At 37.3% G+C, this 17326-nt stretch overlaps 1 protein-coding gene across 2 annotated transcripts in view; it reads left to right on the top strand.

Annotated features, from left to right (window-relative positions):
• CDH12 (cadherin 12) overlaps positions 1–17326 on the top strand; it is a 154294-nt gene that overhangs the window by 23826 nt on the left and 113142 nt on the right. For both annotated transcript variants that reach the window (XM_065753238.1, XM_065753237.1), the window contains exon 2: positions 10946–11240. In XM_065753238.1, the coding sequence (XP_065609310.1) occupies positions 10946–11240 (295 nt within the window). The remainder of the gene's footprint in view (positions 1–10945; positions 11241–17326) is intronic.

Genomic DNA, 17326 nt, shown 5'->3' with positions numbered 1-17326 from the left:
ACATCACCCTGAGGAGCAGTGTGAGGGTGCAGACAGCCACAATTCCACACACTCTTCTTTTTTATTTATTTTTTGCTCTTCACTTAAGAAGCAGAGTGTTTGATGATACAGAGTCTTCCTGGTGACACATTCATAGTTAATCCTTCAGTGTACACAAAGGTATTGCCATTGGCATCAGTAGGGCAATTTCCTATGAGGAAAAAATGTCCCTGGAGTTGAGCACCTGTAGCTACAGCCTCCAAAATCAAAATATCAAGAAAAAGATTGTCCAGAATGCTATGGCCCATAATTAGATGCGATGAGGAGTCTCATATGTCATTCATGTAGGATTTAGTAATCAAACATGTGTCACCTGTGGCTGATGGTATTTTCAGTGTAAAGCCTGAGTAGTTAACATGCAAGTAATACAGAAACTAAACTATATGATTTTTCACCCTGTAGCTTAAGACATTATACTGTGCAATTCTACAAAAAAAAAAAAAAAAAAGAATTACTTCAAACACCTTGCAAGAATACAGATCTTGTTATTTCACTTGGCAAGTATAAGCACCTCATTTTACACTGAAAATATCTAACCTTACCAACAGCTTAATTTCTGACACTTCCATGTCAAACACCATTTTGTCAGACTGCCCCTCTGCTGCCATCTCTCCTATCACAACAAAATGTAGTGGAATATTGGTGGGAAGGTTCAACCTCTACTGCCATACCACCAATATCTGCCTCTGATGTCATAGGCCAGCACAATAAAGTAGGAGGATTTTCCTTTAGAACAGCCCTCATTTTTATTCATACAGTGTAATTCATATTTTCATGCATTGATCTTTTATATATGTTATGGAAGTGATACAACAGGAAACATAATACAAATAATATATTCCAGGAAGTATCCAGTATCTAGAGAGATGCAGATAATTTTTGCTTCTCTTACAGATTCCTATTTCAAAAGGGAAATGTTACAATAGCCTATATTAGCTAGAAAATGCACCATACCTTTGTATTGGCCATTTTAGTTAATTACAACACTATCATTGAGTGTTTTGTAGATCTTGCATGACTAAATGCAGAATTTGGTTGTAATGGCTTTCCTTTGTTTGGTTTTCAGAATTAAAAAGTAAGTACTGCCTTGGAAAGGAACATTATTTTCTGTTGCTTAGAGCTGTGATTTTATATCCCCAGAGCTTTGGTCATCACAAGTTCCCATTCTTCATTTCTCCATTTCAGACATCAGCATTACATTCCCACATAGCCACTGGGATTCCAGCCAGCTGCTGGCATGGAGTGAGAATCATCATTTTCACAGGTGTAAATCAAACTATCATCTCCGCTGTTGCCAAATGAAATGCATTCATCTATGAGAGGCAATATCTTGCACAGATTCCTTTGAACCAGAAGATAGCTTCCATGAATTTCAAGTACATGGTAGTCAAAGGAAAATTTGTTTTTTCCATATCTGTTCACAGGGATATGTGCACAGCAATGCTTTTCTCCTTTGATGTGCTGAGGTCTTTGGACCTAAGGGTTTCAGCTTCCATCTCCTGCTATGTTTATGTGAAGTATTTTACAAAATTCTGAAATTTTAAAAATGTAAAGAGATGAACTTCCACTGAGCTATCACCAGCAGCTGCACACTTCATTGTAGATGATATCATTTCAGAAAGATGTGTAGAACTACACTGGAGAAATAAGATATTGGAATTTGCTGTTTTTTACCTCATTTTTTTTCTTCATTTATTGTGTAATTGCCATTACTGAAATTTGTTGTTGGAATCTGTGTTTTGTTGTTACCATACTAGTGTAGTTAAAAGCTTCAACAGATTCCTATCCCATAAGCTGTTCCAGTTCTGCTGGATACTGATACTGATAAATATCCCCCTTTTCCTAAACACTGATACTATCAAAATATCCCCCTTTTCCAAGCAGTAACAGAAGTGTTTGAATGCCACGACAGAGAGTGCTGATGAAGAAAATCTCTGTGTCAACATAACCATTAATTAGGAACTTTGCATGGATTTGTCCTCAGGAGATGGCATACTGAAATTCACAAGACAGGTGTGGCAGCACAGAAATTTGTGATAACTGGAGGGAGAACATCTCTGGTTGCATACTGAAATGTTTCTACAAAATGTAAAAGAAAATGTTGCATCCAGTACCTAACATAGCTCTTCAGGGAAGATCTCTGTTGAAAACATTTCTAATTCATAAAATAAAAAAGTAGTTTTTTAAACCAACGTGATTTAAGCTTGAAACACTTGAAATGGTGAACATCCTGGCAGGTTTTCAGATACTCTATGTCTCTCAGATTTAAGCAAGATGAAGAAGTGACATTAAGTTTAATTTATTATTTCTCCCAAATGAAATTCAACACAGCTATAATCTTAAACTAGTTGACACATTCTAATTTGGATTTGAGTTCAGTAAAAGTATGAATTATGCAGAACTGAATTCCAATATTAATTCTTACATATATGTTAAGAAAGAGAAGTTCAGGACACAGTGTTTCTATGTGCATAAACTCTGGCTGAAATGATGGTTCAAAAAGTCATCATATTGTTGATAGAGCTTTCAATTTGTGCAACTGATTTAATTTGGAAAGAAAACGATAATTATTTCAGTGTGCTTTTGTGCATATTACTTTTTAATTTAGCATAATGCAACAAAAGTTGTTTTTTGTTTTTCTGGAGGACTGTAGAATAACATAAATTCATAGCTTCTTAAGTCACTCATGATGAGAACGATGAGGATTCATTTGAAAAGATCAGGTCAGGTAGTGGTTTTGTTCCTCGTTAATTACTTATTTGCCATCAATATTACTAACAACTGGCAGTCACACTCATTATTGGAAACGTCTGGTCTGACTTAGTATGCTTAAACTAAATCCCTGTGACAGAAGGAGATAATGGTTTTATTTAATTGGATAATCAGTGATTTAATTTAAATAAAACTGAGCTTTATTTGACAAACAAATCATTAGGAAAGGGGTAGAAACCTTATTTAATTCCTCTTGAATGAGAAAATATAATAATCTAAATTTGACAGTATATGAAAGGTACTTATGAAAGCAGAACCATGCTGTTGTTTTTTTTTTAATCATTTTTATAAAAATTAGATAAGAATACCAATTCTTGAAGTTAGACACTTCACAAAATATGAAGAAACTGTAACAGTGTGTACCTAAGAAAATTAATCATGGTCATGAGATAAGCACAGCTCACTATTTAAAATAATTACTTTTAGTCTTGGCTTTATAATATTTAGAATCATAGAATCATAGAATCACCAAGGTTGGAAAAGACCTACAAGATCATCCAGTCCAACCATCCACCTATCATTAACAGTTCTCTCTAAACCATGTCCCTCAACACAATGCTTAAGAATTCTTTAAGTACCTCCAGGGTTGGTGATTCCACCGCCTCCCTGGGTAGCCCATTCCAGTGCTTGACCACTATCTTGGGAAAGTATTATTTCCTAATGTACAGCCTGAATCTCCCCTGGTGAAAGTTTAGCCCTTCCCTCTAGACCTATCACTAGTTACATGAGTGAAGAGACCAGCCCCCAGCTCACTACAACCTCTCTTCAGGTAGTTATAGAGAGCAATAATGCCTCCCCTGAGCCTCCTCTTCTCCAGACTGAACAATCTCAGCTCCCTCAGCTGTTCCTAGTAGGGCTCCTCACCATCTTTGTTGCCCTTCTTTGGACACGCCCCAGGACTTCAGTGTCTTTCTTGCAGTGAGGGGCCCGAACTGAACAGGTGCAGCCTCACCAGTGCTGAATACAGGGGGACAATTACTTCCCTTCTACTGCTGGCAACACTACTTCTGATGCAATGGCCAGGATGCCATTGGCTTTTTTGGCCACCTGGGGACACTGCTGGCTCATGTTCAGCATAGCAACGACCAATAACCCCAGGTCCGTTTCTTCTACATAGTCTTCGAGCCACTCTGCCCCAAGCCTGTAGTGTTGCCTGGGGTTGTTGTAGCCAAAGTGCAGTACCCAGCACTTGGTCTTGTTGAACCTCATCTCATTGGCTTCAGCCCACTGATCCAGCCTGTCCAGATGCCTTTGTAGGGCCTCGCTACCCCCAGGCAGATTGATACTTCCAGCCAACTTGGTATCATCTGCAAACTTACAGAGGGTACACTCAATGCCCTCATCCAGGTCATCAATAAAGATAATGAAGAGGATAGGACCCAGCACCGACCCCTGGGGAATACCATTCATGACCAGTTGCCAGCTGGATTTAAGTGCATTCACCACACTCTCTGGACCCAGCTCTCCAATCAGTTCCTTACCCAGAAAAGACTGTATCTGTCCAAGCCACAGGCTGTCTGCTTCTGCAGAATACTGTGGGAGACAGTATCAAAAGCTTTGCTGAAGTCTAGGTAGACTACATCAACAGCCTTTCCCTCATCCACCAGACTGGTCACTAGGTCATAGAAGGAGATCAAGTTGGTCAAACATGACCTGCCCTTCATGAACCCGTGCTGGCTAGGCCTGATCCCCTGGTTGTCTCGCACATGCCATGTGATCTTCCTCAAGATAATCAGCTCCTTATCCTTCCCTGGCACCGAGGTCAGACTGACAGGCCAGTAGTTCCCTGGATCCTCCTTATGACCCTTCTGGTAGATGGGAGTCATGCTGGCAAGCCTCCAGTCTTCCGGGACCACACCATTAAAAAAGCATATACATCTATACATGTATATGTATATTTTTTTCTTTAATCGAGTTATTTAATTATTGTTTATTATTGTCATAGAATTAAGAAAGACTATTCATGGATGGACATAAGTTCTATTTAAAGTCCTTTACAAGACTAGTAAAAAGGTACACCTTCTTATTACCGGTAGTTTTTAGTTTTATAAGGAAACAAAACTTACTTTTCCAAGCAATCTATATAAACCATTCTTTTTTCCCTTTATTTAATTCATTTCTTTTATTTCATCATTTTTTTTATTATTTCTTTCCATATGCCTGTACTGTGTCCTAACTCCTCCTGACACAAGTTTTAGTCTGGGATCTTGGCTGATTAATGCACCTTAGCTGCATATTCGAAAGGTGCCTTTAGTCATCCAAATTTTTGGATCAATAAACATTTATACTGAATATGACGTGAGCAGATAATGTCTTGTCCTTATATGTCCTCTGAAGGGTGTCTCTATGTGTGTGTGTGTGATGGAGACAGGAGAAAAAAAATAAAAGTATTTGATTTGATAAGTGACAACTTTTCTGTTCTTTATGTTAGTTGATTTCTTCAATTAAAGTCTATGATTACCACTACCTCGTATCCTGGGGAAAAAAACAAAACAAAACAAAAACAAAAAACAGCTTGTTTTTTTAATGGGAAATTATAATAATATTTATATAAAAGCCAAAATGACAATCTAATGATCAAGTCTTAAATGAAATTCTGCAGCCTATGTAGAGCCTTTGTAGATCATACTTGTCAATATAAAATGAGTTATCTGATACATATCTTCACAAATTACTCTCTTAAACAAGGAAAGTGTTCCAAATACAGTCTTCTTATTTGGCTAGTATCAAAGGTTTCTCATTTACACCCTCCTCCTCTTTAGTGGTAATCCCCGTTCCATCACACAAACGTTATAGATCAGGATTGCCATAGTAGCTCTGCTTTGCATCTGCCTTTTCCATACAGAAATGATGATTTTTCTTTTCTGTGGTTCAGGCTAACATTTCATGTTTGTGGTCTTAAGGTGATAATGGATTTCAGTCTGATTATTGTGACTTCTTGAATAGCTTTTGTTGCAAGTCTTATGCAAAAAAATGGAAATTCTTAGAAGTAGTCATAGTCACAGGAAGTCATGGAGTGATGTCTTAAAACATATTGCAAAATGAAAAGTACTACAGAGATATAGGTATATGATTTATAAGTAATACCATTGTGTGTTCACTGAGGGGTTAATGTCTTGGAACATTCAGCAATGTTTTGTAGCCCAGCTATTAACTGCCTTTATAGCTTTTAAATTCAGCTACTAGCAATAAATAAATTGAAGAATCAATTTTTCAGCCCATGAAGCTAGCAATAGAATAAAACTCAGTTCAACATCCCTTGACTTTTGAAAGTTTTTTTCCTATTTTTTTTCTTTTTCTAACTTTTTTTTTCTAATATTTCTATTGCTGTTAAATTAGTATCACAGCAATCCAAATGAATGTCATAACCCTTCTCCTTGCATATTCTGTGCATGGATAGTGATTATTTTATTTAAATCTGGAATATCTTGGAATTTAAGTTTGGAATTAGTTCTTTGTTTTGTTGGTTGTTGGTTTGCTCTTGCTTTCTTTACCAGCATCTGTGAATTCACAAAGTATTTTGGCTTTCCAAAGCATTCTAGGTTCATTAATGCAAGTGACTGAAGTGTTTAAGAAAAGATGTACAGTTGAGAATCAGATGCTGATAGGATGCTGAGGAATTTACTACTGAGGAAAGCACATTTCTGATCCACGCAACTGCCATGCTGAGTTTTGTGAGGAGTACACAGTAGTTCTTGAAGTATGCTACACTAATGCATTTGATGATCTTTCCTGTGCTTACAGAATTTGTATAAAATCATTTATGCATCTGTGTAAATTCTTGAAGTAAAACTGAGTTAATAACATTAAATTGTTAAAGCTGTAAGCAGATAAAATCTGCTTCCAGGAAAATCTCTTTGTCTTACTGACTTCAGCTGTCAGGACGTGCTTAGTTCACTATTAGTAATGGACAAAAGCTCTTGGAGACCACCAGAAGCCACCTTCGTGTTCTGAAAGTCCTTCTTATAAAAAGTATGTCGTTACGCATCATCCGATTTTCAAACAGACATTGCTTCTTCAAAGATTATCGCTGCCACAGAATATTAACAAAGTTAATCTCTGCCTTTAGATATATACAGTCTTTCTGTGGAAATGGGGAAAACTGTTCTGGAGGATTTAAAATGTTACATCACAAAAGGATGTTTTAGGCAAACATGCAGATGTTAAAGGATCCATGAACTTAAGTACCACAGTAATTTTCTTTCTTTTTTTTTTCCTTAATTGTTTTTTATCACTCTAGCTTTGAAGCTTCTTAGGTAGGTCTCTTTCAGTACCATAGTAGCAAAAGAAAATGTTTTAGTGTTTTGATTTTGAAAATATTCTACTAATTATTCTACTAGAATGCTAAAATGTTCTACTATAAAATATTCTACTAAAATATTCTACTTATCCTAGTTCTTATATTTATTTCCACTAAGAATTTTAGATTTTTAATTCCTGCAGAATTATTCACAGAGTTATGTTGTAAACAGTAATAAGAGTTTACCAAACCAAATAAATTGGCTTTGTTTTTAAAAGTGATGGTAAGGAAGGAGAGGAAGTGATATGGCCTGACAAAACATTTATGGCTAAAATATGAATAATCATACTGCTTGCTAGCAATTAGACATAACTGCCTATAGAACTAAATATTTAATTTCTCCCTGACACACTTGTGGTGAGTTGTGATGCCATCTTTTTCCTTTTCTCTGAAGCAAACTAGCTGTCAGCTACTTGCAGGCTGAAACAGACTGTTAGATCATGTGGCCCAGTAGACTGACTCAGTTTGGCATCTGGTATTGGATATGATTCAAAAACACTGTCATCATTTCTGCATAGATTTACACAATGTACTTCACAATACTCTCCATCTTATTATTTATATTTGATTTTTTGTCAGCCATTTCCTGTGCCATATGTGTTATTGTTTGTACACATATTAACAATGGGATAATGCGCCTTTATCTGCCATTACAAAATAATAGTCATCGTTTCTTTGTACTAATAGAGTTTGCTGGAAGAAATCGTTAATTCTACACTTAATGGCAGATTTGTCCAACAATCTGACCCTAAAATTGTTTCTGTGTCACTTAGACAGAGAAGATAACAGAATAGATTTGAAATGAATCGTTTGCATTTTCAAGACTTTGTGGCAATTTTAGCATTCAGGATTTAGAGAGAAAACATAGTAAAGAAAATACATATTAATACACTCATTCATAGCACACAATCTTAGTACATTCAGGAAATTCTGAACTCTAAACATTTCAGGAGTTTCAGTAAGATTTTTGTAGTTGTTCTTTGACTGTACTTTTATTCAAAGAGCTAAGCATGAATTAGAAAATAAGTACAAATAAGAAAGAAAAAATGGGATACCAGAACAATACTACTGGTGCACACAGTGTCCGAAGTAGTTTATTGAATTTTTCCATATGTTCTTCAGCGCAAAATGTGTCTTTCCTCCTAATGCAATGCAGTATGTGCCATATAAAACCAAGATACACTAGCAGGCATTTAATCTTTAGCTTAAACTGCTGTCTTGAAAATTATTAGCATTCAGTGCCAAGACTACTTTCTAGTGCTGTGCAAATCCCTGTTCATTGAAGGGGAATTGGACTAGCTGGCCTTTAAATGTCCCTTCCAACTCAAACAATTCTGTGGTTCTGAGTCCAACCAGTGCTGGTTCTTCTCTATCCTTGCATCTGAAATGTCAGTGTTGCATCTCTTTTTATTGCTGGAGAATTTAGTTAAATTTAAATTAAAGCAATCAGCTATTTAACTTCAGTAATTAGATGCTTTGTAACATCCAATTACCCCACAAATTGCATAACTCAATATTGGTTACAAATAAGTTTGCATTTGTCCATTGTACAGCAACAGCATTTGAGTAGCCTGTAACATCGTATGGTTTGATGAAATAAGCACAATGTGACACATCCTAGCTAATGCAATTCTTGTTAAATCAGTGAAACGATTTTTTAGGTTATTTTAGCTGAGAGATATTTCGGAAGCACAGTAAACACAACTAAACTACAGAATTGCTAATGCTAATTGCACAATTCTCTATTTGTGAAGTACAGTAAATCTGAAAGATATTTGCTTGTGCTTGACTTCTGATGTCCTTCATAGTTTGATTTGTTACTAGTTAAACACAAAGCCTTCAGCTGGCAATCAAAGAGACACTCAATCATCTCAGCTTTAGTTCCAATGCCTAATAACATGATATGGGAGTCGAGACAATATTTTTGGCATGGTTCCCTGTTTACAAATCCCTGCTTAAATAACATATTATTCTTCCTACTATTCCTACTTTCAGGAGTATGGAGCAAGGGGGACTTTGCAATAAAGCCTAGACATACTTTGTTTAATACAGTGAAACAAGTAAGAAAATGCTGAGATTCCCTTTATAAAATTGAACTTTACTGTGAGCTTTCTCAGCATCTGTTTGATTTATTATTTTGTTTCACTCTATTTGTGTCTGTAAGCCTCTATCTGATAATGGAAGAAAAATAGCAAGTTTTAGGTGAGCAAGGTATAATGGAACAGCAGGATTCTTGTGAGCCACTTAAATTAAAATGATGAGGGAGAAATAGATATTAATTATCTCAGTCTGCATTATCATTTCATTTCACAAGCAGGGAACATTTAGCACCCCAGGAGGAAAATAATTAACTTCCTTTGAGTTTTTCCACAGTGAACCAGTGCTCAAGAAGCAAAATGCTTTCTTTAAGTCTGGAGAAATAATTTAAAATCCTATATAGGGGGTAACTAGATGAAAGACCAGAATCCAGTATTGTTCACTGAGCAGGAATGATGAAATGAAAAGGTAGAAGAATCTATGTTTATGTTCGCTCTATCCCACAAGCTATGACCTCCTCTGCAGTGACAAGGACCTACTTCAATTTCAAGGCAATAGCTATAAATGTTAATAATTGCCTTTACCTCTTTCTCTGTTGCTTAGCTTCTTGCCCCATTACCAAAACCATAATGTTTCTCAGTAATTCATTCTCTACATAATCTCATTTCATTTCCCATGTTTCCTTTATTGTGTTTCACCTTGGGCAGTACATCATGTAAATAAAGCCTATATCCATAATCTGCTTAAAGAGAATTCACTCTTGAAAACTCCATTCCAACCTGTGTCCATTATAGCAGATCTTTTTAGACCTCATTAGGTGGGACGAGCAGGTGAGTATTTTGAAAGCTATTTCAGCATCTGTGATATAACCTTGAGTATATATTCAGAACTTCCAGTTGTACTTAAAGGATGAGCATGAAACAGATAAAGACATTGAGAAAGATGCTCATTGGACTGTATTTCTACTTCAAAAATGCCTACATTTGCTCTTAAAGACAACATTATTGTAGGCAATGATCAAAAGGACAAAAATCTCCAAGAGTTTGTGTTGAAGTATTTTCTCAAAGTAGAAATGGAGATAAAACATTCAAATAGGCTGGAGAATGTGCATATTGGTACTGAAGATGAAAATGATTGAGTTAAAACTGATATTTTATCTGGTTATTGTTTTGGTTTTTTTTCAATAAGGAAGAGAAAGTCTAGCTTCAAACTGTTCTCTCTGTATCTTAGAAAACAGAAATAAATGATATAATATTTGTGGAAAAGACGTAGTACTTTTAAATTCTATTTCTTATGTATTATGATGGAGGAGCAGTGCGTTGTCCTTTTTAAACCAGGTTTGACTTTGAGTTTGTTTAGCATTTCAACAAGCTGTGAGTGAAATGAAAATGAGCTGATTCTCTTCTACTTCTGTGAAAGCCAAATGCCTGTGAAGGATTTTGACACTCTCTCATGTCATCTCACATTTATTTGATGCAGTTATTGGTGTTTTTCCATTATTGGTCTTAGGTTTTTGTTTCTAACAAATCTGAAGCCCTTTTTCATTTCAGTTTTAGTAGTGAGCAGTGTTCATGGCAGGAAACAGGTAGAATTTGAAATGCTACCTGTCCTAGATACCAGATAGAGCTAAAAATATTAATTAACATTCTACCTGCGTTTTTTGTGTGCACTTAAAGACATAGGAAATTAGTTCTTCTAACACATTTTATTTTACATAAGAGCAAAATAATAGTTACTTTCAAGCCTAGAAAAAGTCATTAATGTTTCTTTCCTCCCTTTTCTCTTTTTGTTCTCAAGCTTCATTCTGACTTGGACAAGGGAGTGGGCACTGTTAAATATACCCTTTCAGGAGATGGTGCCGGCACTGTTTTTACTATTGATGAGACCACAGGAGACATTCATGCCATAAGGAGCCTAGATCGAGAAGAAAAACCATTCTACACACTCCGGGCACAGGCTGTGGATGTTGACACCAAGAAGCCACTAGAGCCTGAATCAGAATTCATCATCAAAGTGCAGGACATTAATGATAATGAGCCCAAGTTTCTGGATGGGCCTTACATTGCCAGCGTACCAGAAATGTCTCCAGTAGGTAAGGAGCTTTAAACTCTCGATAACTAATTGCATAACTCTTGATAACTTAATTGTCTCAATATGCATTTCCTGCTGAGGAGAGAAAGGGAATGAAATGAAATGAAAATATATCTTAAAAAATTTACTGTTAGAAATGTCTCACTGTCTACTTAGAAATATAGATTGCAGATTTTTTTCTCTTTTTCTTTTTTTTTTTTTGCTTTATTTGCTTGTTTAAAAAGTTGATGTCCTACATAAGCGAGTCCTTTTAACTTTTAATGCCTGAAGACATGAGAAGAAAAAAAATGGTACTCATGGCAGATACTCCAACTCTCTAAGGTTGTGTACTCTCAGACTTGGTATTGCATGAGATGAAGTGTGTTTCCTTTTCTTCCTAGTTCATGTTCATTATTTGCTTTGAAACATCTTGCCATTTATTGTTTCTGACTATGCTGCTGCTAAACTAACAGCATTTGCATAATCCCACAGTTATGATATGAGACAGAATTCTTTATCCTGTTACCTTGTACGTGCTGATAGTAATAATTGCCCTCACCTGGCAGTCACAATGCAAGAATAGAAGTGGGGAAGATCCAGAAGATTTGGCTGAGATCTTGAAAACATATTGTTCAAGATATGGAGTGCACTAGATTCCTAAGGCAGAGAAAATAGAAGTTTGATTCCAAACATGGTAAATTTTCAAATCTGTAAATATTATTGTAGGAACAGAGAATTCTTGAATCATAGAATCATTTGTGTTGGAAGTAGTCATGAAATGTTATCTTGTCCAACTTCCTTGCAATGAACAGGGACATTTACACTCAGATTATGTTGCTCAGAACTTGGTCCAGCCTGACCTTGAATGTCTCCACGGACAAGGTATCCAAAATCTTTTACTTTCCAAAGTATAGAAGTACATATATAAGGATGCCGGAGCACTAAAGTAGGTTTTTGTTTGGAGAATTTTCACAAAACAATAGGCAAATGTCAGAACATAAATAGCACTGATATTGCTTTGGAGCAGGAAAATGCCACAAGTGACTATTTCAGGTCTCTTCTTCATGACTGATTCTGCAGTGGTCCCAAACGTTGCATTTGTAACTCACACTACCTGCATTCGCTAGCCGTACCACATATGGTACTTTGGGCTTCTCTATGAACAGCAGAAATTAATTTCATACTGGGTTGGGAAAACAAGTGGTGGTTTGAACCTATTGCCATTTCCTCTCCTAAGCTCCCAGTACTCCAAAAGCCATTACAAGTCATTTAATGTTCCCTTTAGTTACTAAGAGTTTCAGAAGTTTTCTGACCATGAAATGTGCAGAGATTCTGTTGGTCCTTCTGTGCAGCTCAGGTAGTAATATTTTGTATGACATTTCAGGAAACAACTACCTATCTACACATGTTGCTACATAAAATTAATGGGGTACTGTTTTAAATTTTATGATAAGCAGTTGTAGTATGTGATAAAATGTAATGTGAGTAGACACGTAGAAATAGTTGCATTAACCTCATACATCACCAAATCAAAGAATAGTAGGGGTTAGAGGGGACATGTGGAAATCATCAAGTACAGCTCACTGCTAAAGCAGGTTCCGTACAGTAAGTTACACAGGTAGACAGGTCTTGAATATCTCCAGAGAAGAAGACTCTACAACATCCCTAGGCAGCTTGTTCCTGCACTCTTTCACCTTCAAATTAAATAAATTTATTCTTTATGTGCAAATGAAATTTCCTGTGATGTAGTTTGTGCCCATTGCCCCTTGTCCAGTTGCTGGGCACAACTGAAAAGTGCTTGGCTCCATCCATCCAATTCTCACTCTTTAGATATTTATAAGCATTGATAAGATTCCCCTCTCAGCCTTCTCTTCTTCAGTCTGAACTGTCCCAGGTCTCTCAGCCTTTCCTCATAAGGGAAGTGCTTCAGGCCCCTCATCATTTTTTTGGCCCTCTGCTGAACTCTCTCCAGTTGTTCCCTGTCTTTCTTGAACAGGGGAGTACAGAAATGGACACAGATGTGGCATCACCGGGGCAGAATAGAGAAGGAGAAAAGCCTACCTCTCAACCTGCTGGCCACACACTTTTGAAAACACCCCAGGATACTATTGGTCTTCCTGGCCAATGGCCACAAGGGCACAGTGCTGGCTCTTGGACAACCTGCTGTCCACCAGGACACCCTGGCATCATAGCCTACTCATGTGTCAGCCATTCCTCCCAGTTATGTATCATCAGAAAACATGCTGAGAGTGAACTCTATCCCTTTAGCCAATTGTTGAAGAAGTTTAAACAAGTCTGGATCCAGTACCAATATGTAAGGATAAGTCACCTACAGGTAAGCATATATAGATTAATGGTACACTCTCTCACTCTCTGTGTCTTCTTTTTATTGAAAAAGTAAACATATGCATGCAAGTCATGCCTGACAAACTTGGGTGTTTTTTTATGATGGAGTTACAACATCAGTGGATTAAGGAAGAGCAACTGACGTCATCTACCTGGACTTGTTCAAAGTGTTTGACACTGTCCAGCATAACATACTGGTCACCAAATTGGAGAAAAAATGGATTTGATGGATAGACCACTCACTGGATAGGAAATTGGCTGGATAATCTCACTCAGAGAATTGCAGCCAGTGTCTCAATGTCCAAATAGAAACCAGTGATGAGTGGAGCTCGTCAGGAACTGGTGCTGGGACTGGTGTTATTTAAAATCTTTGTAGGCAACATGGACAACAGGGTCAAGTGCACTCTTAGCAAGTTCACAGACAGCACCAAGCTGAGTGGTGCAGTTTATGCACTAGAGGGAAGGGATGCCATCTAGAGGGACTTGGACAGGCATGAGTGGTGGGCCCATGCCAACACCAGGACGTTCAGTAATGCCAAGTACAAGGCCCTGCACCTGGATTGAAGGCATTCCCAAGCATAATTATAGGCTGGGCAGAGAATGGCTTTAGAGTATTCCTGAGGAGAAGGATCTGGGGGTGTCATATGATGAAAGCTTCAACATGAGCCATCAATGTGTGCTTGCTGCCCAGAAAGCTGTCTCTATCCTGGGCTGAATCAAGAGAAGCATGATCAGCAGGTTGATAGAGGTGATTCTGCCCCCCTACTCTATTCTCACGAGACCCCATCTGGAGTATTGATTCCAGTTCTAGGGTCCCAAACACAAAAAGGATATCAAGCTGTTGGAGTGGGTCCAGAGGAGTGCCATGAAGATGAGCAGAGGGCTGGAGCACTTCCACTATGAGTTCAGACATAGGGACAAGACAAGGTAAAACAGTTTTAAACTGGAAGAGGATAGATTTAGACTAGATTTTAGGAAGAAATTACTTACTGTAAGAGTAGTGAGACACTGGAAAAGATTGCCCAGTGAGGTTGTGGTTGTCCCTCCCTGGAAGGATTCAAGACCAGGCTGGATGGGGCTTTGAGCAACCTGGTCTAGTAGGAGGTGTCCCTGCCTATAGCAGAGGGGATGGAACTAAATGATCCTAAAGATCCAATCCAAACCATTCTATGATTCTATAATTCTATGGATGTCAGGTAAAGTACTAACAATGATTTTATTTCATGGGGAATTCTTTTCAAGGTATGCCATGCACTGTGGGTTTTATATTGAGAGGGAATTGCAAGACTGAGATGTAACTGACTGTTATGCAACCTGCAGGTATCCCTTTAAAAAAAGTAATTTTAATGTATTCTCCATTGGAAAAACAACAGCAAATGCAATGGCAAGAATACGTCCTCTTGACCTCTACATTATTCAGGCACATTCACTACCTCTAAATGTTACTCATAACAGTTTTTGTTTTTCTCCATAGCAAAAGTTAAAGATGGATAAAAATTGACTTGAAAAGGCTAGGCAAGATAAAATGGAGACCTCAACTCCAATCAGTGGTTATGAAAGTAGATAACAGATTTTGCTTTTGGGTTGTCTTGCAGCAAAAATACAGAAAAATGCTAGCCATGATGCTCCAGGAGATAGTGCTTTCTCAGGTCTAGGTCTTAACACTTTCATTCTCTGTCTTATTTCTGCTCTTGTTAACATACACAAGTTCAGAATTTTCAGAGGATGTAACAGTACTGCTTTCCCTTATTAGTACTATTTAGTTGCACGTATAGAAGTGCCTAGATCTACCATTGCCTGAGGATAACATAGAAAATAACTTAGATTTTTTAGCTAGTGCAGCATATAGTTTCTTTGGGAAAAGCACTAATAAACACATCCTCTCCGGTTTTTTATACTTTTATTTTTTAGTCATCAGTTTTTAACTCCCAAGTATCTTAAACTTCACTTACTATATGTTTGCAACAGTGTCTATTAAGAACTGCATTCACACATGTTGTTTGTTTTCTGTGGGAAATATGCTACAACATTATTAGTTTCCCCCCTTGCTAATCATTTCTATGACAGGCTCTGATGACCAGTCATAGAATCATAGAATGGCCTGGGCTGAAAAGGACCTCAAAAATCATCTAGATTCAACCCCCTTGTCATGGACAGTGTTGCCAACCACTAGAGCAGGCTGCCCAGAGCCACATCCAGCCTTGCCTTGAGTGCCTCCAGGAATGGGGCATCCACAGCCTCTCTGGGCAACCTGTTTCAGTGCCTCCCCACCCTCTGGATGAAAAACTTCCTCTTAATACCTAACCTAAATCTCCCCTGTCTTAGTTAAAAACCATCCTCCCTTGTCCTATTTCTATCAACTCATGCAAACAGTCATTCCTTATCCTGTTGATACACTCCCTTCAATTACGGAAGGCCACAGTGAGATCTCCCTGGAGCCTTCTCTTCACTGAGCTAAACAAACTCAGTTCCCTCAACCATTTTTCATAGTAGAGATGCTCCAGTCCTCTGATCATTTTAGTGTCCCTCCTCTGGACCTATTCCAAGAGCTCTGTGTCCTTGTGCTGGGGGCCCCAGGCCTGAATGCAGTACCAATGGCTTACTGGTTTTTATCTTTATACAAAACACCTTTTAAGTACCACACTCTGCAGCTGTGGGAGAGGAATTGGAAGTCTTGTGAAACAAGGTGTCCTTCAGAGCCCTTACACACAAAATAGAAATTTTCTTAACTACAAAGTTTCCAGTTTTATAACATCTATTAATTGCTGTCCCTGAATCTTTGGTAGCTGAAGATAAACCTCAACATTCGTTCCCAGATTCAGAGCTATAGTCCTAAGGTTATAATAAAATCTTGTATCCTGGTGATAGCAAAAGATACAAAAATTCCTGGATCCTCATGTCAGGTTTTCTGAACGTAGATGACACTTAAAGATATATGCTGTATTCAAATTTCTCATAGTATATTTTCCAATAACTTCATTTTGCTACTGTCAATACATGTTTTCAGTGAAAACCTGACTTCTCCCATGCAAATTTTCTTTGAGGTTATATTTAAGTCTGTTCTACATTGCCTGTAGACTGAGGTTTTTCTTTGATTAGTTGTTGGTTTATGTTGTGGTTTATTCTTTTGTTTGTTTATTTTTCAATTGGTTGATTCTTTTTCACGCTAATCAATACCACCTCTTAAAAAAGTGTTAAGATGATGCTTACCTTCTACATTTTTCTAAAGCTGAGATAATTTTGGGACTACCATTTTATTTAAGGTTACATTCCTTACTGGGAACCAAATTTCTTCTTGTGCTATTTAGTCAGAAAAAGTAACATCAGCAGGATGTTTATTATGCTCTAAAACTCTAATTTAAGACAGCTGCAAAACAGGATGCCTACCTGTTTTACATCAGAGGCAATTAACCTCACACCTTCACATCTTCCACACATGCAGTGTAATTTACTGACCAACTAAAAGGGGATACAAAAAGGTTTATCACAGATGCAGTCAAAAGAAAATATGTATTGTCTTGAAAAGGGGTCTTATTTACAGACTGCTGAATCATGCAGGCTACTTTACTAATGTATTATTTTCATTATTTCAGATACTCTTTAAGTGTGTAGTGTTAAAATATTATAATGGAAGAATATTGTTATCTCAGAAGCTGATATCATTGCTCGGATAACCATTGGAGCAAGGAGCTGCAGAATACTGTATGAGAAAGTATTTATTTTGAAGGAACAACGATGTAAAATTCCTTACAGAGAAACTCA

The sequence above is a fragment of the Cyrtonyx montezumae genome, unplaced genomic scaffold, assembly GCF_038088225.1.
Source record: "Cyrtonyx montezumae isolate F1298 unplaced genomic scaffold, pur_monq_1.0 scaffold_8, whole genome shotgun sequence".
NCBI lineage: Eukaryota > Metazoa > Chordata > Aves > Galliformes > Odontophoridae > Cyrtonyx > Cyrtonyx montezumae.
This window is presented reverse-complemented; position numbering and strand designations above follow the sequence as displayed.